The sequence below is a fragment of the Symphalangus syndactylus genome, chromosome 5 (genome assembly GCF_028878055.3).
Source record: "Symphalangus syndactylus isolate Jambi chromosome 5, NHGRI_mSymSyn1-v2.1_pri, whole genome shotgun sequence".
Classification (NCBI taxonomy): domain Eukaryota; kingdom Metazoa; phylum Chordata; class Mammalia; order Primates; family Hylobatidae; genus Symphalangus; species Symphalangus syndactylus.
This window is the reverse complement of record NC_072427.2, coordinates 65,393,008-65,403,227: the sequence shown is the minus strand read 5'-3', so window position 1 is coordinate 65,403,227 and position 10,220 is coordinate 65,393,008. Positions and strand designations below refer to the sequence as shown.

Genomic DNA, 10,220 nt, shown 5'->3' with positions numbered 1-10,220 from the left:
TCTGGGGGAACTTCTCATTCAACTCTTACTGAATAAGAGGAGGATCCCGTATCTCCTACCCACCTACTTTTTTAGGGAATAATCCATGTAGGTATGCTATGGACCTGAGGCCATTCCTAACTGGGCTTGCCCTTTGGTGACATCCCAGAATCTGAGTCTGTGATCTGGTATAGCCTATTAGAAAGCCCCCAAAGTCTCCATGGAATGGCAACGGCCCACTGGACCAGCCCAACCAAGTTATACCTTACTTTCTCTATCTACAGGCTGCCTCCCCTGACATGGGAAGACAGACATCAAGGAGATCTGCTGGGCCCACAGGAGCTCCAAGGGAAATCACAGAAATGCTCACCTTATATATAAAACTGCTTTATTAAAAAGTCAGCTATTAGGAAAACAAAGCCCTTACAAGGGTTCTATCAAAAAGTACAAATTTTAAATAGATGCATCAGAAAAATGGCAGCCAGATATACCAGCCACAGTCACAACCTCAAAGGCCTTGTGGGGAAGGAAGGGAGAATTAGGGAGGAGGTTCTGAGAACTCAAGGAAGAGGCTGGGCACAGGGGGTCTTTGAGTGCCTGCAGAGCTGGGTCCTGGAGCTACCAGGCAAGGACCCTGCTTCGGTTTTCCTTTCCTTGGAGAAATGGAAAGTACTGGCAGGTGTAGGAAATTTTGAGACTGGAGCAGAAAGGCACAAAAGTCATTTATAAGGTATGATTGCTCACTCTAGTCCTGAGGCACATGGGGTGGATAAATGGGAGATCAGAGCCACAGGGTCCCTGGCTCTGGTCATGCTTGCCCCTGGCTGGTACCATCTCTGAGTTTGGCCACAGGTTAAATTAAGGTAGACCAAGGGGACTGCATAATCCTGGCAGCCTGGGGTCTGGAGCATCTTTAGATCAGATATGTTGCTTCATTGGCAAACTGGTGTCTGCCCCCCAAGAGATCCGCCCAATGAGGAGCAGCAGGTCTCCTGCCTAGCCCTGTCCTCTGAGTCACTGTGGGTACCCACCCTGGACAAGGAACTTCTGAGGGCAGTCTCTGCCATCCAGGATCCTGAGAAGCCCCAAGCCCCAGAGCCAGAGTTTCTCTGAATGACAGGCAGAAGCACAGGAAGCTGGCGTTGAAACCAGTCCCCACCAGCTGCTGGCCCCACACCCACGGTCACTGCTGACACGCCTCCTTGGTGACATTAGGCAGTGGGTAGGCAAAGAGGGAGAAGTCCAGAATATACTTAGGCAGCACATCCTGCAGCAGGGCCCGGGGGGCACTGCACAAGTGGTAATGCAGGCTTTCGGGGCTGGCTGGCCGGTACCAGGCCTGGCGAGCTGGAAATCGGACGTGGGGTGGTGCCCGTACCCACTCCAGCACCTGATTGGCATCAGCCTCCAGCCTCTCATAGGAGCCCACAAAGTCATAGTGCACGGCACAAGGCTGGCACAGGTGGTACACGGGCATCCAATGCTCATTCATGCGCTCAGGGTCCTCGTCCACCAGGTATCTCAGAAACTCGGGGAATGTGACATCGTCGCCTGCAGGGCTGGGCCCCGCTCCAGCCCTGTACCGCCTCACTATCTCAGCCCCATAGCGTTGTTGGTACTCTCGGATCTCGCCAAACTTGTTGCGGTAGGCAGAGAGGAGGCGTTCCAAGGGGTCCCGCACAAACAGGAACTTAAAGTAGTGCTGCAGGCGGTAGCGAATCTCTTCAGGCCGCAGGTCTGCCAGGAACACCAGGTCACTGCGGTGGTCCATCTTGAGGCGGACGTCCACGCTGTCCAGGACGCCCGCCAGCACCTTCATCACCCGCTTCCAGTTAGAGCAGGCCACCTTGGGGACGTAGCAGTAGAGGAAGCGGTAACGGTCACTTACGAGGATGTGGCGCAGCAGGGTGCGCCGCTGCCCCACCGGCAAGTCCCAGGGGTCCCGGGGCATGCCTGGCTGTCCGCACACCGCCCGCAGGGTCCTGTTCCGGACGTCCTGCCGCACTTGCAAGTCCGCGTCCCCAGCCCTCAGGGACAGGCCCCCAGGCTTGGGGGCTTTCCCGCGCCAGGCTGCGCCCTCGCGGCCGGGCGGGTGCAGGGGCAGGGGCTTCATCTCGGCCAGAATGCCCCGCTCGATCATGAGCAGCAGCCCGCTGGAGGCCACAATCACCGCGAACATCAGCATGGACGGTAGCAGCAGGGGAGGCCCCCCCAGCCCCGCCCGGGCCCTGCCCAGAGGGGCCCGCCTCAGCGCCCGGCCCAGGGGCTCGGCGCCATTTGGGGCCGCCAGCGGGGTCAGCGGGCGGGGGAACATGGTGCTCCCGGGATGGGGACCTGCGCGGGCCCGGCCGATCCGAGGGCGGCCTGGGAGGCGGGCTCGGGCTTGGGGCGGGAGGAGGGTCTGGGCCCGGAGGGAGTTGGGGAGGGGAGGGCAGGGGACAGCCCTGGCTCGTGTAGGGGTGGCCGGCTCCCGGGCTGCGGCGCCGAAGCGGGCGGCGGGCGGCGGGCGGCGGGCGCGGCGAGGGACCCGGGCCGGATGTCCCGCCCGGCCGCTCTCCACCCCCGGCCTCGCAGTGACACAGGCGCGGGGGCGGGCCCACGCCGGGGGCGGGGAGAGAGGCGGGCGCCCCTGCGGGGCGCGGGCTTGGGAGGGCGCACGCGGACCCCTACCCGGAAGAGGGCGCCTGAGTCAGGGCCACCCCTGTCCTCTGGGCTTGGGGACAAAAGCTCCTGAGACCTCGAAGGCAGAAAAGACTCGAGGTTGCTCTCGTGCAGCGTGTGTCCTTAGGGAAGTGGACAAGGGGGATTCGCCACAAACTCAGGCCTGTCCTAGCCCTTACTCCAGCAACGGGTCTGGAGGCAGGGAGGCGCGCAGCGCTCTCTCCGAGTCCATACATGCCGGAGGCTGGTCTTTCCAGCTGGAAGCGGAGTCCTCGGTGTGCTCCCCCCTGCCACTCTTACCTCCCTCCGTCCCGCAGGTCGTGGCCACTCCAGGAAGGAGAAGCAGGACTGTCAGACACTGACCAGTGTCTCCATGGTGACCCTTGTGTTTAGCAATACCTGGGGACTGACTACAGTGCTTGTCCACTGGGTAATGCTGAAATGTCTGGAAACGGAGTCTCCCCTCCTCTGCCTTCTCCTCACTAGGCATGAGGCAGTGGGATAACTGGACACTCTGGGGAGGGTCTGACACATTGGTCCGTCAGCTGCTGGTGTCGCCAACACACATTTGGAAGGGTGAGGAGCTGGGGGCACAGGACAGCAGGGAAACAGCACGCAGTCTCCTTGCCTGGAGCTAAATGTGTGCTCCATGGCACCAGACTGGTCACTTGGGCGGACAGCAGACCCAAAGTGCTTTGGATGTCAGCAACCACCATTTCCCACTGGGAACCCGGCTCAGTAGCCAGACTTCGTCCAGCTACGTGCTTGCTGCCTGCAGAGAGCCAGCAAGGCTCTGAAGCAGCAGAGGAATATTAGAGCCCTAGTGTATTGAGGACAGCGCCCAATAAGTGTTTTGTATTCATTATCTCCTTTAGTTGTTACAGCCACCCTGACAGGGAGCTAGTGTGGACATTCCCTTTGTACAGCTGAAGTAACAGAGGCTCAGGGAAGATGTGACTCAGTATGGGTGGTTCTGATTCTAAAACCTAAATTTCTGATCACGGCCCTTCAGAGATTAAAGGAGCATATCATGGAATGGCTAGAAGGGAGGAAGCAGCTGACTCGAGGGCAGACTGTACAGAGCAGGTGATGGAAAATAGAAGATACCAGTGGGAGAATGGAGCTACCAGTGATCAGATGAATTCAGAAGGGTGAGGGGACTTGAGGGATGAGGTGATACTAGAGGGCTCACTGATGGCCCCGCAATCCCAGCAACAGGAAAGCACACAGGATGAGCCAGGGGAAGGAACGGTAAAGCCTTGCAGCCTTCCAGCTCTCCAGGGCGGGCGCTCCACATCTGATTGCCCCAGTGCGTCTGCAGCCTACCACCTGTCATTTGCTGCACCAAAAGTTTGTGTGAAGGTTCTGCCTTGTCTACACTGCTCCTTGTTTCCAATAATCCTAAAGGTATACATTTCTGGTGACAGGATTTTCTATTAAAATCATATTTTCCAGTAAGTATGTTTTTTAAACCAGGAGGAAAAAAAGGCCTTAGACCTTTAAAGATTTTTTTTGATAATGTGGCTACGTGTGCTCCCTTCTGTGTTACAGGGTAGTTTTCTGTGTTAGCAGTCAGGGTGAGGCAGGGGAAGTCCTTGGGCCTGGTACTTACCTCCACACCAATTTCTTGTCTGTAAGGTAAGGACAAGCTACCACTCGCCTCAAGGGAGTCTTGTGGACAGCACACTGAAGGCAGAGCTAGAAAAATCCATCGTGGTGTCTGTGCCACCAATAACTTCTGAAAAAATGTTCCTGCCCACATGCACCATGCCTTAGCAAAATGCAGAAGAGGGTGGGGGCCGTGCTGTGGCTCCCAGGAACCTCTATGGCCTTAGAGCTGCCCCACCTGGAACATGGTCAACACTGAGGCTTCCAGGCTGGGACGGGGGCTGGGCTGAAGCAGGGGTCAGCTGGCCACAGACCCTTGGCCCCATGATGTGGCCTTCATTTCCTCAGCAAGCAAGAAGCACCAGCTGCAAGACACTGAGGCCCTAGGACAGTGCTGGCCAGTTACCCAAGGTGATGAGGAGGGATTTTTTTTTTTTTTTCTTTTCTGAGACAGGATCTCACTCTGTCACCCAGGCTGCAGTGGTATGGTCACGGCTCACTGCAGCCTCGGGCTCCTGGGCTCAAGCAATCCTCCTACCTTAGCCTCCTGACTGAGACTATAGGCATGCACTGACATGCCGGGCTAATTTTTAAATTTTTCGAGAGACATGGTCTATGTTGCCTAGGCTGGTCTTAAACTCCTAGGCTCAAGTAACCCTCCCGCCTCTGCCTCCCAAAGCACTGGGATTACAGGCAGGAGCCACTGCATGAGGCCAGTGATGAGAAGGTATTTTTACCATGTACCTACTAATTTCCAGGTCACTGGTCAGGTGAGGGCTGGCAACTGAAGTATTTCACACAGACCTAAGCAGGCACCTGTGGCCACCATGAAATCAAGAAGTCAACTCCAAGTTCCCAGTCCCTCTGTCTCCTTCCCTCACTCTCTTTTCCCCCTGCTTCCCTGCCCTCTTTGTTCATTGGCCTCAGTGAGCATCCATGCCACAGGGGTTAAGAGGGACCTCTGAAATAAGAATAGTGGGTCTCTCCACACTCACACACCAAAAGATGACAGGACACACAGGAAATGATCCTTTTCTAAATCAATACAATTTCTCAAATTTATTTTTTTCTTAAAGAAGAACTCCTAATCTCTGTCAAAAGGGAGGTGAGGAAAGGTCCTTCCTCCCTTGTAAACACTGAAATACAGATCTGGGAAACCAGGATCAACACACACAAAAAGTGCATTTTACAAAATATCAACTAAAATATATTTTACATGGATTATGCTTCCATTGAAATTCTACCAGCTGCATTTTCAGGTTCGAAAAAATATTTCCACATCTAAGAGATTTCAAAAGCATTTAAGTTCGGGGCAGCAGACCCTACCTCCTTGGAGGAGGGCCTTGATCTCCTTTCCTGCTAGGTGAGGCTGGGCTCCTTGGCAGCAAGGGCCCAGAATGAGCAGGCTCCAAGGCTGGCTCTGCAGAGCCCCCACTGCCACTCTGCCAACCTCATTTACTGCCCCATCCTCCCAGACAGACACCTTCCTCCAAACAGCTTATTCAATATAAGGAGACCCAAGTCCCTTTCCTTCAGGTTTGAGATCAGGCTTCTCAAGCATAAATTCACCTCTGAAGCCTCCAGGCCTCACCCAAACCCAATGACCAATCAGGAGCAACTCATCTACTAAGGGACAGGGCAGGGCAAGTCGGGGGAGCCCTCAGGGTTCATTTCCACCTCCCTCTGCAGCCCTGCCCAGCTGTCCTCACCCAGTGCCACCTCCTCAGCCTGCTGGGTTCGTCTGCCCCTCCTCCCTAAGGGAAGACCCAGGGCTGCAGTTCTCAGCCCCAGCCCCTGCCCCCAGGGGTATACCCTTGTGGAAGTGCTCAGCTAGCAGGTTCCCAGCGCCAGGCCCAAGCCACACTGCACTCCACTCCCTCTCCCACCATACTCCTCTTTGGTACAGATAGGAAATAACCAGGCTGCTCCAGCCCCCTCAGAGTCTCAGGGCCAGGGCCAAGGCCTAGTCTCCACAAGGACAACAGGGGACTGAGCCTCTTAGTCTACTCTGGGGAGCAGCATGAGGTGAGAACAGGGCCTCTGGGCAACAGGAACAAACTGAAAATGCAGGTCCTTAGCTCCTAGAGCAAGTGGCTGCAGCTCAGCAGGTCTGTGGACTGATACAGTGTTGATTCTTGCTGGGATGTAAATTAGTGCAATCTACAAAAGACTAGGAAAAGGGTGGCAGGGCAAGAGGAGCCACAGCACTCCTTTGGTTTGATTTCAGGTGGGTGTGGCTTGAAGAATCATGTGTGAAGTTCTGCAAGAGGTTTCCTGGAACCTCCATGTGTAAGGCAAGAGGAAAAATCTTCAACAAATCAGGTAGCAATTTTCCTTGCCCCCTGCCCCCAGCCCTCTCCCAGCACTCATCTTCCCTCCCAGACGTGACAAACCCCACAATGATCAGTTAACTTTCTGGGAAGTCAGACCCGATGGGTGGCCCTCTCTGGGAGATGGACAGGAGACTCCCACAAGTGGGCCACACCCATGACTGTGAGAGGTGGGTCAACTTGTCCCAGCACCAGTTGCTACTGCAGGGCAAAGGAGGAAAGCCAGAGAAAGGCCTCAAGTCTAGGAAGAGGAAGTCAATGCTCTGGAAGCCAGACTCTGGCTCTCTATGCCTCAAAGGAACAAGCTCAGAGCTGTACTGGGATCTAGGAAAGCCTGGTCCCAGGCTGAAGGAGAAGCGACGGGTCACAGTGGGTGAGGTAAAGCTGGCCCCCACTCCCCCTTTGAGGGCCCGGGGGAGGCTACAGAAGGGCCTGTTGGGTCTGGTTCCTGAAGGACCTTGTCCCTCCTTCCCGCCACCACCCTCCTAGGGCCCCATTTCCCTCAGGCTTGGCCCAGCCTCAGAGAAGACTACTTCTTCGGAAATCTCCACCCAGGGGAACCACAGAAGGTACCTTGGGCCAAGCTGAGAGCTCTGATGCTTTTCTTATACCCTGGCCTCCCCAGCTCCCTCCCCTGGAGCCCAGAACCCACAGGGGCCCCTGCCCTCCCCCCCAAGAAAACCACAGGCTAGCAAACTTAGGCCTCTGTGGCCCCCTAACCAAGTGCTGTGCTTCAAGCAGTGCCCCCTACTCCGAGCCCCACTTGCCCATGGGTAGCCCCAGCACGGGTATGAGGAGGCTACTGGGGGTTCTTAAGGATGCGCCCATGGCGGAAGTCATAGACATGGCGGCAAAGGAACACCAGCTCAGGGTCCGTGTCTTCTGGCACTGTGCGGTGGGGTGGGGTGGAATAGTCTGCAGAGGGGGGAACCAGTGCTGTCTTTCGGCTGGGGAGGCCTTCACCTCGGCGCTTGGCCATGGCACAGAACCTGTAGAGAGATACCATTCACTGTCTTTACTCCAGCCACTTTTGCAGGAAGACCAATTCCTTCCCTACCCTACCCTATCCTACCCTACCCTACCCTACCCTACCCTACCCTACCCTACCCTACCCTACCCAGAGAGCTAGGCTATCCTAGCTCCCCAAGAGGTGGTGCTGTCTCCACCCATCCCAGGGGTGATGTCTGCTCTGCCAACCACCAGGCTATCTTCTCTGTCACTGGAGAACCACATTTGCCAGGGCCTCCCTCCATTCACCTGCCAATTCACCTGAATTTTTTCCAAGAGCAGTAATGTTACCCCCCAACTCTGCTCCAACCATTCTACCTCAGTGTGGCAACACAATTTTTCTTCTTTCTTCCAAAAAATATCAGATGGTAGAGGCAGGCAATAAGGAAGTAAGTTCTGGGAGATTAGGCTCAGTGAGTAAGATCAGGTAGAGAGCAGAATGAGATCCTCTCGGGGAATTCCAAGCAGCCCCAAATATGCCTGGGGAGCCTGAGGGAAGAGGCCAACCAGAGGGTGCAGGGAACCACTCACCTGCAGTACTCAGCAAAAGTCAGCACATAGCACTTCTCCTCAATGCAGGCTACACTGTTCTGGTCCTGATGTCGCGATGCAAAGACTTCATTCTGCAAGGGCTCAAAGGGAGACAGGTGGAGGTTGCTACCAGGGCTGGAAAGCACCTCATTCCCAGAGCAAGGCAGACATTAACCCCTCTGCTGGGCCTGCTGACCTGAGATGACTCCAGCAAGCTTCCCTGGAAATTCAGCCTAAGTATGCCTCACCTACTGCCTCCAGGCATTCCTCCTGAGTCCCTTCTAGGTCCCCTCCTTCTCCAGAATAGCCAGGTATCTGCTCCAGCCCCTGATTGTCACTGACCTCCCAAACCCCGGCCCTGCCTAGCGTAGGAGAGGGGAAATGTTCTTCATCTTTCCAGTTAGATGAAAAGTCCCTGCAAGGGAAAGTGAAATAAAAGGTGAGCCCAGGGCACACACAGATGGCAGTCACCTCGTTTAGCACACAGCTTGGTGGAGAGACTATGGGGTGTTAGGAGGAGTCTTTCCTCCCCTCCCCTCCCATACTACAGAAAATACCAAAAGTGACCAGGTATGCAGCTCCACTTCACCTTTCCTGTTGCCAGGAGAACACATCCACTTGCTCCCACTGGCACCTGCTACCTCAAGGGTTCCCTTTCTGTTCCCCTTTTTAAGACAAAGGTTATTATTCCCTTTGAAACATGAATTGGGGCAGTGTTGGGAAAAGAGAATAAATCCTGGGCCCTTTCCCAGGTTCTCTGGAGTCCAAAGTGACAAGCGCAGGGATTTGACTACAGCCCATGGCTGCCCTCCCCCTACCACGTCTTAGTGCCATAACCTTTCCCTCTGTCTCTCCTGCCCTCCCTGACCCATCTGCCAGGCAGCTCACCTCGTGCATGCTGGGACTGCGGCCTCCCTGTAAGTGCTCAGGTCTGTAATACCACAGGAGGCTCATCATCAGCTCTCCTGGGGGGACAACACAGTAGTTATGGCTTGAACTGGCAACCTGTGTTACTTAGACAGGCAGAGAGGTTGGCTGGCTGCCCTGGAGGTTCATCCAACCTCAATACTGCAGGCTCCGGCAACCCATGTCCCCTGCCCCAGGCCAAGCATTCAGAGGCCTGGAATGCTGTTAAGCATGGAGGGAGAAGGGGGAGAAGGCACTGACAGGTGAGGTGGGGGGACAGGTGCCCAGGCTCTGCTGGCTGGAAAGGTTAATGAGCTGATCCAACCCAAGCCACAAGGTCACCCACAGCCCTCGGCAGCAGACAGACCCCAGCCGAGTGGAAGGCAGACTCTGTGCCAGGAACACGGGGAGACTCATGCCAGGTCAAACTCCAGGCAGGGGCCAATCTGGGGCCTACAGTTCTGCTGAAGGCAGCTTCCCCTTGGGTCCCCAGCCACAGGGAGAGGTACCTGACTCGGGGTTCTCCCAGAGGGCAGAGATCTTGGCCACATAAGGTGTGGAGGTCTTTCGTGGGCCTGACTTGAGAAGGACAGTGTCCCGGACTCGGATTGTCTCCCCATGCCGCTCTACCGCCTGGTAGCTCTTTCGGATGGCTGGTTCCGGCTCATCCTAGGCAACAAACCAATGACACAAATAGGCTTGCAGGGCCACACTCAGAGTAAGGACAGAGAGAGGGAGTGACATCCTTTCCATGATTTCCTCAAGGTAGTCAAACCACTATCCTTTTTTGGATGGGGCTGGGGAATTCTCATGGTTGGAGAAAGGATGAAAAAAGGGAACAGGGGTGGAAAAGTGGCCTGAAGCTTCTGGGGCTGAGCTCTGACCACCATACCCTTGACAGCTGACTCTCACTCCAAGCCCCCTAGTGCTGAGTAAGTGCTCATGCTTCCTAATGGAACAAGTCTCAGTCCGAACCCTCAAACCACTGTTATAAGGGGCACAGCCTTTGACAAATTATTTAAAGTATTGCTAAGCCTCGGCTTCCACATCTGTAAAATGGGATTAATTATAGGAAGATGGGATATACCACATAGGGTAGTGGTGAGGATTAAAGGGCATAATACTCACAAAGTGCTTAGCTCAGTTCTAGCATCTAAGAAGTGCTCAATAAATTTTATTTATTTATTTATTTATTTA

At 55.1% G+C, this 10,220-nt stretch overlaps 2 protein-coding genes across 9 annotated transcripts in view; both read right to left on the bottom strand.

Moving 5' to 3' along the window:
* Positions 1-350: 350 nt before the first annotated feature.
* On the bottom strand, positions 351-2,551 carry CHST14 (carbohydrate sulfotransferase 14). Its single transcript, XM_055278727.2, has one exon. It carries the CDS (start codon positions 2,291-2,293, stop codon positions 1,163-1,165), a length of 1,131 nt encoding a protein of 376 aa, XP_055134702.1. The 5' UTR covers positions 2,294-2,551; the 3' UTR covers positions 351-1,162.
* Positions 2,552-5,276: 2,725 nt separating this feature from the next.
* The window catches only part of BAHD1 (bromo adjacent homology domain containing 1), a 28,496-nt gene continuing 23,552 nt past the window's right edge, over positions 5,277-10,220 (bottom strand). For 4 of the 8 annotated variants that reach the window (XM_063639098.1, XM_055278696.2, XM_055278695.2 and 1 more), the window contains exons 4-7: positions 9,533-9,692; positions 9,006-9,082; positions 8,118-8,218; positions 5,277-7,567 (exon numbers count right to left, since the gene is read on the bottom strand). In XM_063639098.1, the coding sequence (XP_063495168.1) occupies positions 7,378-7,567; positions 8,118-8,218; positions 9,006-9,082; positions 9,533-9,692 (528 nt within the window). In that variant the 3' untranslated portion in view covers positions 5,277-7,377. The remainder of the gene's footprint in view (positions 7,568-8,117; positions 8,219-9,005; positions 9,083-9,532; positions 9,693-10,220) is intronic. The other 4 variants (XM_063639102.1, XM_063639100.1, XM_063639099.1 and 1 more) reach the window with 1 other exon arrangement.

Bases quoted from the DNA above. Each gene is read 5' to 3' on its own strand.
- CHST14 (XM_055278727.2), bottom strand. From the start codon at position 2,293: ATGTTCCCCCGCCCGCTGACCCCGCTGGCGGCCCCAAATGGCGCCGAG.